Here is a 17,208-nt window from a genome sequence, read left to right on the forward strand (position 1 = left end):
GCCCAGTGGCAGCAGATAATTCCAGGAGACACCTTCTCTCCAATTGGTGTTTCCCTTGCTTGGATACTGGCTGAGAGACAACAGTCTTGAGGTTTTAGGAACCCTTTTGCCTTCCCTGGGTGCTTCATTGACCATAGATGCTTCTATCTTGTGAACCTGAACTCTGGACACCTAGCCTGATGGGGAAGGAAGTATGAAAAAACACAACAGGAATCTAGAAGATTCGCAAGTCAGATGGGCACCGTCTACTGGATTCTTTTAAGGACATGGAAAGTGGCTTCTTCTCAATGTATCCATTCTCCTCTTAATAGGAGAACTGCAAAGCAACCCCAGATAGCATCATGGAGGGTCTCGGGATCCCTGAGTACCAAGGCCCTGCAGGGTAGCCAGGTCTGCAGCTATAGGAAGCTGGAAATGGACAACGGGCCCCTGGGTTAAAGTGTTCCTTCATCAGTCCTGCTTAGAAGCAGGACCTCCGTCCTCTATGGGCTCAAGGGAACCCCCTCTCCAGAGTGCAGGTTTTGGGGAGAATGACTCATCTATGCTGGTTACTACTACTGTTTTTCTGTCTAAAACTGTAGCATTCTAGTCCTCAAGTCCATCTTATCCTGTTGGCCATCGAATCACCCTCTGTATACCACAAGCTACCTTCTAGAACATGTGTTGCTACCACTACCATCCAGTGTTGCCTGTCCTTCCTGAGGTTGACTGTGCAGCAATGCCTTGCTTGTGCTGGGAAGCATACACAACCCTGCCTTCCCAGCCTCTCCTCCAGGAAGCCCGGCGTCCCTTCTCCACTTGGCTAATTCCCCTTGTGGCCCCTCTATTGAACTGTTGTGTTGTCCATTTCCCTGTGACAAGGGCTCTGGTTACAGAGTTATTGATTGGTTTCATGCAGACAGATGGGCCCTTCCTGGCTCCCATCGAAATCCCTGGCTGTATGGGCTGATTGTTGCCTCTCAGGGTATAGGATTGCACCAGAGACCACCCTCCACGCAGTCTCCTTTGCCCGGGCTGTGGATGGTAATAAATGGAGTCAGCCTGAGCAATAATAAAGGCAATCCAGTAGGGTTACCTGTGCAGACACAAGATTTATGCCTCTTCATATTTGATGTGATTGTTTTATTGAGTTCTCAGAACAGTTGGGACTTTATTTGTTTATTTTGGGGTTCCCCCTCTCTTTTTCTCTTTACATTACCTCCTAAACCCAAACCGGAGTTTTTCTGAAGATAACCCCTCATCTTCTCAAAAGTTGCCAGCTGAGGTAGGAACTCACAGTAACCAACCACTGAAAACCCACAAGCCAACCACCAGGGGCTAGTCAGACCTGGAAGTCAGCGCAACTTTCTAAGTTCCATCCCAGAACCCACATGGTAGAAGGAGAGAACCAACTCCCACAAGCTTTCTGCTGACCTGCGCCTGAGTGCTGTGTTAGGTGTGTGCCACAAACACTCACTCACTCACACACTAAATAAATAAAAATAAAACATTAAAAACACAAGAAACAGATCAACAACCATGCCTGTCTCACATGTCTCTCTAAGTGTGGGTGACCAGAACAGCAGAGATGTACTCTAGGAAAAATAGCTCTGAGACAGAAACCTCGGAGAAGACACTCCGAGGAAAAGTTCTCTGCCTTTATTTTTCTCATTCCTCTTTGGGATGATGCCTTTTTCTTAACTCACTGACCCGCCCCTGACTCTTGACCTGTCACCAACAGTGGTGACAGACAGCTGCAAAGATCTAGAGATGTGGGGGCTGGAGAGGTGGCTCAGCGGTTAAGAGCATTGCTTGCTCTTCCAAAGGTCCTGAGTTCAATTCCCAGCAACCACATGGTGGCTCACAACCATCTGTCATAAGGTCTGGTGTCCTCTTCTGGCCTTCAGGCACACACGCAGAAAGAATATTGTATACGTAATAAATAAAAAAAAAAAAAAAAGATCTAGAGATGTGGCAAGCAATGCCACCCCTCTGCCCTAGCTTCCATGCCAAGCCTGGTTCAAGAGTCAAATCCACGCAATCTAGAGCTGAATTTCAGAGACAGGAACAGAGGTGTTGGTCTAGGAAGTGGCTCCAGAATCCCCAACGGCTGTGATTAGTGACTATTAGCTCACTTAAAGAAACAAGTGGTAACCCGCTGCCCACCACCAGACCAGTGACAAACACCTGAGAATTACACAGCAGGGACACGGAAGTGACACGAACTGGCATCGCTTAACACAGCGACGAGGCTGCAGCGGTCTTGAAGCCAGCGCTGTCACCGCAAGGAGAAATGTGCTCACTTCAAGCCAAACAGGTTAAGGAAGAATACAGGGGTGGTTGGTGATCGGCAAGCCCCGAGGGTCCACTGCAAAGATCTAAGGTTGCAGAGTCCTTGACCCCAAAAAGTGTTGACTAGCCTCAAGACATCCATCAGCTAGCTCAGAGACCACTCCCAGAGGGTCTTCAGTAGCCCTAGACTCCACCTGGAGTTCCTGCTGTTCTCTCAAAGGAGTGGTCTCTACCCAGGGCAACAGTCCAACCTGAAGACTCAAGCAGGAAAATCCTTCCTGCTTCATCAAAAACTCCACCTGACGAGGTAACTTTCCCCTCTTTCGGCACATGGATCTTCCATCTCTCCCCTGCCCATAGGCCATCTCCCATGCCAGGTTTAAACCTAAAGTTACCTGTTTACAGACACTGTCCCCAACAGTGGTGCCATACAGCTGAAGAGCTGGCAACTCCACGCTGAGCTGTAATTTATATTTATAACAATTCAATAAATTCCATGACCTGCTCAGAGCTAAGATTTTGGCCAATAATTTCTGAGTGTGGATTGCTCCCTACCACACGCCTTTGGCCCAGAGAAGCATTTCTATGGGGATTTGCCAGGGGAAAACTCAGGTTGGACAGCCAGGGCTTTATTGTGGCAGGACCAAAGAATACCAAAACCATTTTTAAACCATGAAAAGCAATTTAGTTTATAGCCATAACAGCATATTTCAAGTGCGGCGACAGCATCTGTTTGGGGGAGGAGAAGACGAAAACCTTTGGCTCAGGTGCGTGAGCAAATGTAGACTTCCTTTCTTGCCAATACTGGCTCCTGAGCACCTTACTCCGGACATGTATGTATGTACATTTTTTTTTTTTTGTGTGTGTGTGTGTGTGTGTGTATCAAAAACAACAGCAACACGAGTGGACACCCTACCATCCCCCAAGCTCTGAACTCAGGCACTCCCCACTTCCCAGTACATATCGCCTTCTATACACAGGGAGATCTCCAGTTCCTTCCCTACAGTGAAAATTCTCAGAACAGAAAGGCCCAAGTTCCCGATACAACCAGCACCTGCTGGAATGCCACGCCTTTATCAGGCATTTGCAAGAAACGTGGCTCCACAAGAACCTTCCCCTTCAGGGCAGAGTACCCACAGGAATGACATGGATGACTGGGGTGCCCAAATGTGTGCCCGTGACATACTGGGGAGCCTCAACCAATTTTTCCAAAGTACCAACCATGGGAGGATTCTTCCCAAAGCAAAATTTAGAACAGCCTAATAGATCCCATTGACAAATTAAGCCTTGAAGTCTAACTACAGAGCCAGGGCCGCCCATGTTGCTGGCTGGTGGCCTCCCTGGCTCCTGGGCTCATGTTCCATTCACCCTTCAGCAATGCCTACCCAGAAATGCCTCCTTCTTCGCGCCCAAAGGAAGCCTGTGGGTACCTCACATAACAGGCACCTGAGGCCAGCAGCCCTGTGGCTGTTAGAGTGGTTGGGCTCGGACCATTCTTTCCCCAACGCTCATCTCACTGGCATCCCGCTAGTCTACTTTCTTATAGCTCGGTAGCACCTTCAGACTTCTGGAGTTTGATGTTAGGGTCACTTGTCCTCTGCACTCTAGGACTCTTTAAGAATGAAACATCCTCAAACTTGTGCCTAAACCAGCTTTAAAAACAGCTCGACCATCCATGGATATGTGTTGGAGGGAAAGCAGACAGGGAGGGTGCTAGGCAAGGTAGCCGCCACACCCCACACAAATGAAGCAAATCACTGTGACTTATGTGTCTTGGACTCTCCCAAAGCTTGCAGTCCCCATCACAGACAATAAGTGCATCTCCAAACAGTCCCCAGGGCACCGCTGCCCAGCCAGGTGACATTGCCCCTCACTGCAGTCACTCTTGGCTCGGCTACTGACCTCCTAAGACCTCAGCTCTAGCTCACCACAGGGACCACCAGCTGGTCTAGAGGCAAAGTCTCTGGGTGGGTGGCTCAGAAAAAAAAAAGGAAAAAGAAGTGTTGTTCCCTTCCCCTAACTGTCACACCTGCCTCAATCTCCAAGCTTCCCAGCCTCCCGACTTTTAAACGCAAAGCACTTACTGCTTTCTCAAACCACCCAGTGTCATTCTCCAGCTCTTTTGGAAAAGTGTCTAAATGTCAAACAGCCACACGTTTCCAGTACCTAGCTGAGCCAGACCCAGGGAGCTGGAGAGTTTCGGAGGGTGTATAATTAGCCGATCAGTATTATGTTACCCTGTTCATAACTGAATAACCATTTTAATACAGATGGCACACACTGGGATAATTTCTGGGGTCGCCTTGCAGTATGTTACAGCACGAGTGTGGCAGAGGGAATCTTCTTTAGCCAAGGTACATTCTACCAGCTAATTCTACCTGCTGTTTTCGGGATGATTTGGGATAATTCCATATCATTTGCAAAATATTAAAAAAAGACAGGTGAGGCTAGTTGCAGAGAGAAACACCATCTGAATTATTAGTCATCCTGATAATGGGCCTATGAAGGGTACAAAGAATAACAGAGTATGAAACCCTTAACTCTCTTCTCGTTTAGGGGTCCCTGGGAATGAGGGGGACCTGCTTCTGGCTGGAGTGTGACTTTCACAGTCCTGAATCTCTGCATACCATGCATGGTCAGGCTCTAACAGTTCTGACGCCAGTTTGGGATCCTGAGATTGAGGGCTGCCTGAGTGTTCTGTAATCACCCTAGACTGATACCCTGGCTGGGGTGCATATGCATAAAGCATGACCTGTCATCTCCCAGACAGCACTCCAGAGTGCTCTGGGACTTAAGAGACCTAAGTATCCTGCAAGCTGAACTGACTAGAGTCTGCATGGTCCCAGTATCTGAACCTATCAGCATGGAAAAGATAGCAGCCTCCAGAAAGACATGCCTAGTGGTGGGGGCATCTCCCAAGAGTCAGCCGCAGGGACCCTGCTCTCACTCCCTGCCTGGCATCTCGGTCCTTGTCCAGCTCCCCTTCTCTCTGCCAAGTCCTGGCTGGTGGCTGGCATCTACTTTGTAGGCCTGGATGCCAGTGCTTCTCGGCCGGAAATTTGTGTGGCGCTGGCTAGCAAGACCTGGGCTCCTGGGAGGCAAGCTTTGTGGGAGTTGGCTGAAAGGGTAAAGGAGTCGGGCTTCTGGATGCCCCTGGGGAAGGGTACATGACTTTAGAAAGAAAAGTCTGTTTGGAAGCGGTGAATAGACAGTGGTCATTTTAAAAGCTTTGCTATGGGCTGTGATTGTCTCTAGATCCCGAGGCGGGTAATCTTGGAGTCTTAATTACCACAAACACTTGGATTCATTTCCAGGACACCGGCGGGAGAAGCCTGGCAGGGAAAACCCAGCTCTGTATTGGAAAGAGCCCTGTCTGTCTGTCTGTCTGTCTGTCTGTCTGTCTGTCTGTCTATTTATGCCTCTCAGGTCCATTTTCCTTACCCAAAGACTTCAGGCTAAGGGCTGGAAGGAGGGATAGAGGCTGGACAGAGTGAAGATGAACCCTGGGAGATGGCCCAACAGGCAGGAGTAGGGAACTGGAGCCCTGCCCTCCAGGCCCAGGGGGGCTTTGCTCACCTGTTGATGGATGAGACGCTGGGCACTGTGTCATTGTCGCAGATGCCCTCAGCTAGCAGCCGGTCACGGATCTCCCAGGCGAACATAGTCGGGTTCTGCCGCTTGTATTCAGCAATCTTGTCCACCACTTTGGGCGTTGCCACCTTGGGCTTGGAACCGCCAATCACTCCAGGCTTGATGCTGCCAGTCTCGTAGTACCTGGGCCAGGAAGGCCGTCGGGGTCAGCAAGAAGCCGGTGGTGGCAAGGGCAGGGGGGCTGCAAGCTCCAGAGCTGCTAAGCCGCTCTCCCTCCCTAGGCATCAGTGTGAAGGGAAAAAGGCCCTGTGTAGCTGAGCAGACTCCAGAAGGTGCTTGACTAGGGCATTGTAGCTGGGCATGGACAGCGGCTAGAGCAGGCACCCTGGGGAATGGAAGCCTGGCCCTCAACTTAGGAAGCAGAGAAGGACCCCTGCTGGGAGAGCTGATCCCATCTAAAGCCCAGAGTCCCTATGGAACCTGGACCCTCCTTTAGCCTTCCTAATGCTGTCTTTTCTCCTCTTGGGATGCCCCTTCTTCCAACCCCATTCACATTGCTTAGCTGGGAAAAAAAAAATCCCTCCTTTTCTGAATGTAACTAACTGCCTTCCTGGGAAGGCCCAGGGAGTTGGGTTATGTTGGGTAGACTCTACTCCACCCTCACTCCAAGGCTCAGCCACCACAACGGCCCTTTCGCAGCCAGTCTTTTGATCCCTTTAAGTCCGGACCTTCCTTTCGTGCCTAGCACCTCAACTTTTAACTAAAGCCTCAGCTGGAAAGGGAGGCAGCGCCCGGCCCTCACCTGCCCAGGATTTTGCTGACACAGCCATGGCTGACCCGCAGCTGCCGGGAGATGTCACAGGGCCGCACACCCTGATGGGCCAGCTCCACGATGCGCTGCCTCACCACGTCGGGTAGGGGCCGGCCGTTCACAAACACCCCCCCGAGCTGGTTCACACCCCCGTGCCCTGCTGGGGAGAGACAAGAAAAAAACACAACACCCCACACACAGCAGGGACCGGCCATTAGTCAGGGTCCGAGGCCAGCCAAGTGCGAAGGGAGCAAGCAGGGCTAAGGGGCATATCCGGGGATTCGGGGAGAAAGGTGGCTTGTTTGCGTGCAGGAAAGAGGAGGATTAGATATCGGACCCCGGCTAGGTAAGAACCAAGAAGCTGGCCTAGGGAAGAACCCTAGCACGCTGCAAAGGAGAAAGAGCGGGAAGAGTAGAGAAGCCAGGAGAGAACAGACGCGAAGAATGGAGAGGGAAAACAAACGACAAAGGAGAAATAATGTCGGCAGGGATGAAAGTAGGGAGATGGGGAGAGAAAGGACCGGGCCAGGGACAGCACTGTTGCCGACTAGGAACCCGCCTGCGCCGCAGGCTAGGCGCTGTTTGGGTATCAAATGGGCTTGGAGTCTGACGATTTTGGAGGGTCGGGGTCCTCTTGACTCAGCTCAGCGGAGTATTCAGTATAGAGAGGGACTAAGTCAAATGCACTCCCTTTTCACCTTCGCTGCCTACCTCTCCCCTTGTATCTGTTTTTAATTGTAATTGTACGATGTCCTCTTTCCCTGTTTTTTCTCTTCATTTTGTTTTAATCGGGAGTTCTTCCTTCTCTTTATGTTTTCTGTCTTCAGATATTTGGAACCATATTTTCCCTCTACATCCCTAATATCTAAGATGGAAAGAAATCCAGGTGAAGAAAAAAATGGCAGAAGAGATAATGATTCGGGATTCGCTGCACTCCAAGACAGCGAGGCGGCTAAGAGTCTCACTCGTCCCCGTCCCCAGCAGCCGCTGACGAACGTGGGCTGCTGGGGTTCTTTTGCCTACTATGCTGCTCCGGGCTGCGGTCCCCCGAGTCTCCCCCAGCCCCGGGTGGCATGGTAGGTAGGGACCGCACCTGCGGAGTTAGGACTCAGAGGCACTGGGTGTTACAGCCTAAACCAGTTCGGGACCCTCTGACCTCTTAGACCTCAGCAGCTGCCCAGGAAACCCAACAGTAAGGACGGATGTTCCACCTGCCGGAACAGAGCCCTTGGTTTCCAGATCAACTAGGCAACTGGGGGTGGGGGGGGCTCCCAACCTGGAAGCTGAGAAGGCCACCGGGGTGCCAGGCTCGAGGCCGCTGCCGACTGCCCCATTTTCTGCGGCCTAAAGCAGCCTAGAAATCCTGCACCTGCAGCGGTTAACCTAGAGCTGCAGTTACTCAGCAATCTAACAGCAGAGACTTCTAGCGGCAGAGTCAGGACAGACAAGGTCTGCAACCTGCAGCCACTGCCCCATGGCCTCCAGCGAGTTTCGGAGAAAGCGGGCACAGCTCGTGCCCCCTTTATCTCTTTCCCATAACATCCTGCCAAAACCAAAACAAGCTTGGGAGAAGCCCCTGGACAGAGGCCTCTAATCGAGAGGCTCCGGGAAGCCAGAACCTCTTATCTTACACCTCCAGTCCCCATAGTCTCCCCATCTTGGTCCCACTCTTCTCCCCCTCCCCGCCCTACAAACCCCGACCATCAATAATTTAGGCCCCGGGAGAACTCGCGTTACCGGTATGAAAAGGCGGCAGCTGCGGGCAGATTAAAGATGAATAATTCAGCCTCACCGGGCTCCGGGCCCGGCCCCTCTGCCCCAATATATGGGATGGGGATTGCAACCGGGCACTTCTGGAGTTCAGGGCCGATGGACCGCGGAGGACCCGCGCTGAATCAGGCCTGGAATGTGCTACTGCCGAGGGTACCGACCCGGGCTGTATGTAGCTCCTCGCCCTCCAGCCGGCCGCCTAGCCGGCCCGCGCAGTACCCTTCTCCCTTCCTTCGACCACCTTCTGCTGGCTTTGCTCCCCTTTTGGTTTCGGGGTGGTTCCCTGAGTCTGGCCCTGGCTGGCGCGTCCCGGAAGCAATCCCCAAAAATTACTGAGCTAGGCAGCGGCAGAAGGGCCGAGACGGAGGCTGGCCGCCTTGGTGAACCGGCGTGTGGACTGTTTCATTTCCTCCGAAAAAGAGCTAGGCTTCCCGGCTGCCCGAGACACCCGCAGTGGCCCGTAGTCCCTCGCTTGGGTTTCCTTTACCTAAAAATTATTTAGGGAACTATATTTTATTCCGGAAGTTTTTTTTTTAATCGTCCCGTAAAGTTAAACGTGTACTTAGGAAAGGAATAAACAAAACATGGTTCTCTCTTATTATATCATATTTTAAAGCACAGATCAAAGCTAGGTCTAAAAAGTTACCTTGTGGAAAGTTACAAATTATCCTTAATTATTAATCTATACATGGGGAGAGCTTTTCTATTTAGACTATTATTTATATTTTTAAGCAAAGGAAAATATCTGACAAATAGTTTACCAAGTTAAAGACCTAGCATGAATTAGATAAATTCAAAATTCATTAGATATTTCCCCGTTTTCTATTTTTCTATTTCTCCATCCCCATAACATAAAAAATAATTCTTTTATTTTCTTTCCTTGATTTCCCTCTCGTGATTTGATTTCTCTTTCCTTTCTCCTCGGCTTTAGCATTTGCCTTTCTTTTGTTCTTTCCCTCTCATTTTTCCATTCTTGCTGACCCCCTGGCCAGGGCGCTGGCTGCTCGGTCCTCAATAGAGAGTGGAGGCAGGCAAAGAAGTCTCCAGAACGCAGAGCATCCAGGAGCTGGTTCGGAAGGCTCTACTACTTGCTTTCTTCCTGACTTTGATTTCATCTCAAAACCCCTTACTGTTTTTAGAACGATCACCCCCCCCTGGGCAAAGTCAAGAAAAGTGACCACCTTCTCCTGGCAATCTCATGTTCCTAGCTGAAAGGGAAGAGAAGAAGAAGGCGGAGAAGTGGGGATGAAAGAAAGAGGATGGGAATATTTCAAACCAGTCCCCATGAAGCCTTGGCTGAGCTGGAAGGAACAAGAGAGCTGAGGCTCAGAAGGGGGTCACACCCCCAGGAGCTTCTACTTTGCTGTCCTGACACCTAGGCTGCTCAAGCTAGGAGCCTCCTCCTGATGGTCCACAACTCTAAGTTTGAGAGAAGTAGATATGAGGGGGAGGGTGGAGAAAGAGAGAGAGGAGGAGAGAGAGAGAGAGAGAGAGAGAGAGAGAGAGAGAGAGAGAGAGAGAGAGAGAACTGTCAATTAATCCTTCAGTCCAGGGCAAAAGCTAGGGAGTAGTGGGTGGCTCGGACCTGGGCCCAGGGCTATGTATCCCACGAGGTAAGGAGGAGCAGGTGGAAGGAGCAAAGGCAGGTGGAGCACTAGCAAAGGTACAAAGGCAGACAGAACGATAAGCATGGGGTGTCAAAAAGCAGAAGAGAGTAGCTAAAGACAGGAGAAACACTAGGTAAGAGAAATAGGCAGGGCGCGAAAGGAGGGGCCGAGGAAAAGCCGGTGTGGCCTCTAGGATAAGACCTGAGCGCAGGGGGCCGGACAACACTGGGGCTAGACGGGATTGGTACCGAGACAAGAGCCGGGCGCCGGTACTCACGGTGCATCGCGGAGAAGGGGTCTGCTTTGCAGTGCATATCCATGGGGAGGCAGAGGAGCGGGAGCAGCGCGGCCGCCGCCGCCGTGTCGCCTCTCAAACTCAACTTCAGGACTTGAGGAGAAAAGGAAGGGACGGTGGGGGAGGGAGGGTGAGCGGGCGCCCGGCTACTGCGGGGTACGCGAGGGCGGGGGGCGCCGCTCTGGGCTCCCCGCCGGGACTCCTCCGGGCCCGCCGGGGTTTGCAACCGCAGCGGCTGCAACTTGCCACCGTCGGGGCACGCGGCTGGGCAGTCAGTAAAGCAGCCCCCGGGCGACGGGCTGGGCCAAGGGGCACAGGGGGCGCATGGCTCGCGCGCCAGTTGCGGCCAGAGCTGAGGCCGGGTGGGGAAGACGACTCACTCAGCTCCCCTGGAACCCGGTGGTCTGAGAGGCTCTGAACGGAGAGGGCTCAGGGCAGGGGCCGCCCGAGGGCGCCGGGAGGGGAGCCGAGCCGTTCCAAGTGCCGGCGAGTTGGCGAAGTTGGCAGAGAAGTAGCAATCCCCGGGATGTCCAAGCGGCGCCCGCGGGAGGGGAGCGCGCGAGCCGGCCCCCGCCCCCGGAATAGGCAGGCGCTCGCCGCGGCGGCCAGGGGGCCTGGAGGAAGGGAGGCAGCCTAGGAGCCGAGAGGCGCCCGCAGCGCTGTGCTGGCCCCAGGTGGGTTGCGGCTGCAAGAAGACTCGGCCGGAGACTGGAGTCTGGGCTCCCGGTGTGTGTCTCTCTAAAAGCTGCAAAGCCCCCTCCAGACCCCCTCCTCCTCCCCGCGCCGGGAGATGGATGACTTGTCAGACAAAGGCAATAGATTCCACCACTCTGTGATTCGCCAGCGCCGGAGCCCGGAGCTTCGGCAAGGAGGGCCCCGCGCCTGTCACTCCGGTGCCGGCGAGGGGAGGGCCGGGGAGGGGGAAACGGGAGGGAGCAGCGGGTGAAGGAAGAGGGAGGGTGAGGAGCAGGCCAGGGGGGAGGAGGACTGGGAGCCCGGGATTAAAACTACACTGAGAAACGAAACTCGCCGAGAAGATAAACGTTAGATAAGGATAAAGAACGGCCAGCCTAATGAATATTCAGGCAACCACAGTGGGCCTTCGAGCGCGCGGCGCCCCGAAGCCAGGCTCTCTGTCCCAACTCGCCCAGCCCTGCCATCCACCGGCCAATGCCCGCAGATCCCACTGCCCGCGGGTCCTCATCCTTAGTCTTAAGTCGGCTATCCTTAGCGCTGAGTTCCCTTCCGTTCCTCCCTGTGTCTTCCTTCCTCCCTCCCTTTACCTCTGGTCCTTCCCTTTCGCCTTTCCCTCCTGTGGTACCTTCCCAACCACGAACGCCTGATTTTCATTCCGGGGCAAAGTGCCCAGCAGTTTGTCCCCTCCCGTCCCACACGCTGTGGCGCGCACCCCCTCCCCGGAGTCTGGGCAGCCCAGAACGCTTGGTTCAGAATCAAGCTAGAGGCCTCTGGCTAGGACCCACCTGCCTTGGTGGGACCCAACGGACGGCAGGAAAGCCAGGGAACTTGGCTCTTGGACCCTCGGGTAGCTAGGGAGGGGATTGGGCTAGAGACCGTGCGCAGCGGATTGTCCACCACGGCGACAGAGAATGCAAAAGCCCAAGGCGGGACCAAGGCGCTCTCTCTCCCCGGTTGGAGAGAAGAGGACGCTGTGAACGCGGCTGAGCGCCGCCCGCCGCTAGCTCTGCGGATCCGGAACGAGCGCAGCCGGCGCACTACGCCGGCCTGGCCCGGCTTCTATCCGAGCCGCTGGCCCAGTCTCTGCAGTCTGACCCTTACTCGCTCCCTTGTTCGCTGGGGTCCTCTCGCACGCACTAGGCAAGAGAAGTCCTTTGTCTCCTAACTGGTTAAGTACAGAATATCCGGGAGATCTTTATGAAATATTTTCCCTCGTCTCATAAATCATCTTGGCACTTCAGCTGATGTTTTAACTCTCTCTCTTCCCCCTTCGCTCCCTCCTCCCAGGCTTCCCTGGGTCTGAGAAAGGGCGGCTCTGGGAAGCTCGAGCTGCCAAACAGTGCTTTCTTGCCTGGCGGATCCGAGCCTCTTGGCGTTGTCTGCAGCTCCTGAAGCCCAGAGGAAGCACAGTGAGCGGATTCATGCCCCTGTCCCTATGGCCAAAAAGCCTCAGCAGTATTTGGGATTGGGGAAGGCACCCACTAGACTCAGACTGACTCCTACTGGGCATCTAGAACCCTGGTTTCCCAGGATGCTCTTACTCTGGGAGGGTTTCAGGCCAGGCTCGGCTGCACAGGATTCTGAGCTTTCCATTGCTTGGGGAGATGAGTCCGCTGGGATCCGGGCCTTTGCCCTGTCTCCCGCAAATTTCTGATACCGATCTGATTAATCCAATTGCAGAGTAACTGCTGAAAATTAAAAATTAAAAAAATAACAAAACAAGATAAAATACCTACCTGTCTGCCGCCCACCGCTCTGTCCCTCACTTCCCTTGGGCTGAGGACTAGGTTGGTTCCCCTGGGCTGGAGGTTATAGGCTCAGGGGTCCTGCCTGGAAAGCTAGTACCTTCCTCCCAAGGCCTGCAGATGGCGCTCGCAGGTTTTCTTTGGCCTCACAACCCGGGAACCCGCACTAACTTCGCGTGGGGGAACGAAAAAGGAGAAACAGAGTAGTCAGTTCCCCAGCCAAGAGAGCCAGGACCTCTCAGGTGGCACTAACTGGCATAGCTTTAGCTTCCTTCCAAGAGCTAATCAACTCAGAATTGAATGTGGGGAGCATTAAAAAGAAATCGTGGTTAGAAACCCATAAAGGAGCCTTGGCCAGGTCTCCGTATGTTGGGCGTACATAAGTTATGTCTTGATGAGTCTGAACTGTTGGAGAAACAAAAATGCGTGGAGTCCCTCGTTCCACACAGAAATCCACACTTCTCTAGAACTCAATGTATTCCTTTTTCGTACACTATGAAGTGTGAATGTGGACAATGGGCATTTTCACGTACTGGGGGAGGGGTTGATCTTTACATTTTGTAAAGAGAACTAACAGTTTGTAAAGCAGCTTGTTTGAAGTTCGCACTCCACACTCGTACCTTTTATTTAGACCCTCTTGGGAATAAGGGCTAGCAATTGTCCAATGTCCAGGTAGCCTCAGAAAGCCCTAGCACGCCTTTCTCCCCTTGCTCCTGGGACACTCTGTCTAGCTTCCCAGTCGGTTTCTGGCTCTAGATAATCAAAAGGCAAACCACCCCGCTGCTTTGAAAGCTCCGTTAGCCTCTGCACTGCCTTCTCTCTGGACTTCAGCATGAAGGGCTGGCCTGCATCTGTCCCTCCTCGGTGGCCTCTCACTCCAACTCCCCTTTCCTGTTCTTTTTCTTCTTCTATGGGTCCTAACAGAAGGGGAAAGAGTAGGGGAAAAAAGAAGAAAGAAGAGGAAAGAGAGGAAAGAGAAAGAAGAAAACAACCCAACCCCAAACACAACCAGGGCTCCGACCTGTCAGGGTTGGTTGCTTTTCCCTCGTCTGCCTCTAAATGAACCTTTTCTCTCCAGTGTTTTCAAAGCAGCCCTTCCACCCCCACCCCATCCTAGGGGCATTTACACTTCAAACAAGGCGCCCGCCTCCCTGCGGAAATTTAAAGGCAAATAAACTTTTGGGGAGTTGCTCTGATACCCATCTCGGGATTTGCTTCATTAGCCGCCTCTGTGCATCTGATCTGCCCAATAAATCTTCCTTGTGGATCTCGGCTCCTTCGCCTTCCCCGCTCCCATCTCTGCCTTGCTAGCTTGGCGCCTGGCGGCCCACTCCTACCTCCTCCCTTTCCGACCAGCTAGGGTTCTCCACTGCTCCGCTTGAGTGTTAGGTGTGCGGGAGGCTGTGGTGGCGATAAGAAGGACCTTCTGTATAAACTTATGCAGAGGTGTCCCAAGCCGTGTGTGACTTACACCTCAGCTTTCAGTGTATTTCTAAGCAGACTACGTATAAGTAAAGTGTGAGCGGAGATCCTGTCTGCTAACCCCTCTTGCCCAACTCCTATTTGTGACTCTTTTGCTAGGTTTTTGGTTTGTTTGCTGCCCAGGAACTTTCTGTCAGGACGGAAAAGAGAGTGACGTATCTGCCTCCCTTCTGCTCACACAGCGCTACCCTGGGACTAGGCACGGGGTCTCAAACAGTTCCCGAAGGTGTCTGTGCTACCGGGGATCTGGAGAGGGCCCGGCTGCAGTGGAGCATCCCAGCTGTGCCCCTCCCCCGTGGCCTAGGCTTGTTTCTCCTTCTACCTCCTGGGGAGTAGCGAGGGGAGCTAGGGCCTGAGCTCCAACGGAGGGGATTAGAAATTCCGAAATTAAGCGTATCTCCCCAGGAAATGCTCCCCACAGCGCAGACCAAATTAAAAGCATTAAAGTGTGTGTGTTGGGGGGTGCTGTTTAGAATTAAGGGACAAAAAAAAACCTAGAAAAAAAACCTAGTCCGAAGGAAAGCACAATCCAAAGAGAGAGAAAGCTCCGGTTGAGTAGCTACTACGTAGCCCAGTGTCTTTTCTGGATTATTCCATTTGGAACTCATCATATCCACTAACAAAAAGAAAATAAAAAAGTTCTTACAATCAAACTCTGGGTCGCACACCCGCGGCCCACTTGCCCTCCTAGTGCGCCCTTGGAGGGCGTACCCTAGGTGGTCAGATCCCTGGCAGTGGGTGAACGCTCTGAGGCCCCTCTCCTGCCCCGCCTGACCGGCTCCCGCCAGCCCCCCTCCCCTCCCCCTGCCTAGCCGGCTTTCTGGTCACATTGGAGGATTTTTTTTTTTTTTTGGAAGAGCTTCTGGTACAATATGGAGCACCATGGGCTGCAATTTCACACTCCACAGCGCATTCTCCCTAAAGCTACTTTTTTTTTTCATCCAAGACCCCCTAATTTCTGCTTCCTCGCTCTCCCCCCTTGCTCCCTCCCTCCCTCCTGTTCTCACTCTTCGTTTCCCGCCTTTGTTCCCAATATTTGGACACCCCACAAGAATCCCGGGGGTCCTGACTGCCAGCTGGCCCCGCCCGCCTAGTCTGTTGGTCCTGTAGAGGCCGAGCACACGTGCTGAGCCTTTATCCTCCTTGGCCCCTCCTCCCTTTAACCCCGCTTCCCTACGTAAGAGGACCTAGCAACCTCCCCGGCCCTTCACAGCCCCTTTGAGGAGTAATGACAATACAAACCACTTGGCTACTAAAGGGGCCTCATATTGGCACGGGTCAGCCAGGTGGCTGCCTGTGGACCACTGAACTGGTGGAGGGGTGTAAAAATAGTCAAAACTTGGCCAGCAGGCCCACGGGGTAGGAGTGGAGGACTTTGACCAAAGAGGGAAAACCAGATGGGAAAGAATCAAGGAGGCCCTGATAATCCTGTCTCAGACCTGAATACCACCTTACCGGCCCCAGGCACCCACGGAGGGCTGCTAAAAGAACCATTCACCACCACCCCATCGCCCCCATCCCACCTCCCCCACCACCAACCCTGCCCTGCCTTCAGGAAGGAGAAGCTGTCTCTGCCTGCATAGTCCCTATGCTTTTTTCAGACCCCCAGTCTTCTCACCTGTAAAATGGGAACAATTACACTTGTCCACTATGGAGCCTTTGAAAGACAAACACTTCTGTAGTGGGTGAAGGAATAATTGTCCAGCTTTCTGAACACATGACAACCCCAAAGAGGGAAGTGGGGGGGGGGGTCTGAGCTTGCAGGCTGGCAGAACACGAAGGTGTTGTTTTCCATCCTATCCCATAAATGTTACTGGGATCCCTCACTGCCACTCCTTCCTGTGTTTCTGCCTTGCAGACTCCCGCCCCTTCCCTTTTGACTACACCACACCCATCCAGGTTTCTCTTCGTCTCTTTTGCCACTCCTCCATTCCCACTTCCTGCACACACACACAACACACACACACACACACACCAGTCTACTGTAACCGCTAGATCAGTTTAATTTCTCACCCACATCCCCAACAATCGGGTTAATTGTGACCCGAGGCGCAGTCCCCTTTGGGCCACTCCGCCAAAACCTTTGGCAGAGGTTGGGGAAAGGAAACCCCGTTCTGTCCGGTTCCAAACAAAGAGAGTTAGTCGTCCTAGAACCTGCAGTCAACTTGCCAAAGACTGAGCAGAGATGAGACGTGGGCAGAGCCTGATAGGAGTGCCAGGAGTGCCAGGAAGCGGAGGGAAGCAGAAGGGGTGAAACGGAGCACCCAAAAGGGGTGCTGAGGCCACCGAAGAGACCTGCCCCTGGAAGGCCTGCAGAGGCTGGTAGGGCAAAGCCGGTCTCCATCGGGCCAGCTGCCCCCTCCTCTCTCAGCCTGGGTGAGAGAGTCCAAGGGTGGTTGACTGTTGATGGGGAGGGAATGATTAACCCTCTTCTCGGCCTGCTGGAGCCGGCAGCTCAGCGGACTGTAGTGGAGGGAGACTGTGCTGGAAGATCTGGGACGTCCCCAGTGCCACCCACCGCTACAGTGACTACAGAGAGGGAGAGGATAGGAGGTAGCAAGTGGTAGTTGAAAGGAATGCAAGGCAACTGCAGATGCGGGGAAGCTAAGGGGAGCGAAATAGCCAGGGCCCACACGTCGGGAACGGCAGGGGTAGCCTGCGGACGAGGGCTCTGGGCCCTGCAGCACAGAGGAATAGTTGGAGAGAGGGGCGGGAGCACCAGGGCAGAGTTTCCCGGGAGTTACGAGCTGACACCAAATCTACTGTCTCGGATCCATCCGCGCGCCGCCCTCCCTTCCTCCTCTTGCAGCAGCTGTGTGGATGTGAGGAGCAGGCGGAGTGCGCGCCTGAGCCGGGAGCCGGTAAGGCAGAGCGAAACCTGCCAGCGAGGCAAGGGAGGCCTTGGGGGCACGGCCGCCCAGGCGGGGGAAGGGCTGCGAG

The 17,208-nt window shown here is 53.4% G+C and overlaps 1 protein-coding gene across 2 annotated transcripts in view; it reads right to left on the reverse strand.

Annotated features, from left to right (window-relative positions):
* The window catches only part of Pax2 (paired box 2), an 84,980-nt gene extending 68,781 nt beyond the window's left edge, over nucleotides 1-16,199 (reverse strand). For both annotated transcript variants that reach the window (XM_057777982.1, XM_057777983.1), the window contains exons 1-5: nucleotides 16,192-16,199; nucleotides 15,342-15,358; nucleotides 10,328-10,438; nucleotides 6,665-6,833; nucleotides 5,848-6,045 (exon numbers count right to left, since the gene is read on the reverse strand). In XM_057777982.1, coding sequence (XP_057633965.1) covers nucleotides 5,848-6,045; nucleotides 6,665-6,833; nucleotides 10,328-10,438; nucleotides 15,342-15,358; nucleotides 16,192-16,199 — 503 coding nt within the window. The remainder of the gene's footprint in view (nucleotides 1-5,847; nucleotides 6,046-6,664; nucleotides 6,834-10,327; nucleotides 10,439-15,341; nucleotides 15,359-16,191) is intronic.
* Nucleotides 16,200-17,208: the final 1,009 nt, after the last annotated feature.

The sequence above is a fragment of the Chionomys nivalis genome, chromosome 8, assembly GCF_950005125.1.
Source record: "Chionomys nivalis chromosome 8, mChiNiv1.1, whole genome shotgun sequence".
Taxonomy (NCBI): domain Eukaryota; kingdom Metazoa; phylum Chordata; class Mammalia; order Rodentia; family Cricetidae; genus Chionomys; species Chionomys nivalis.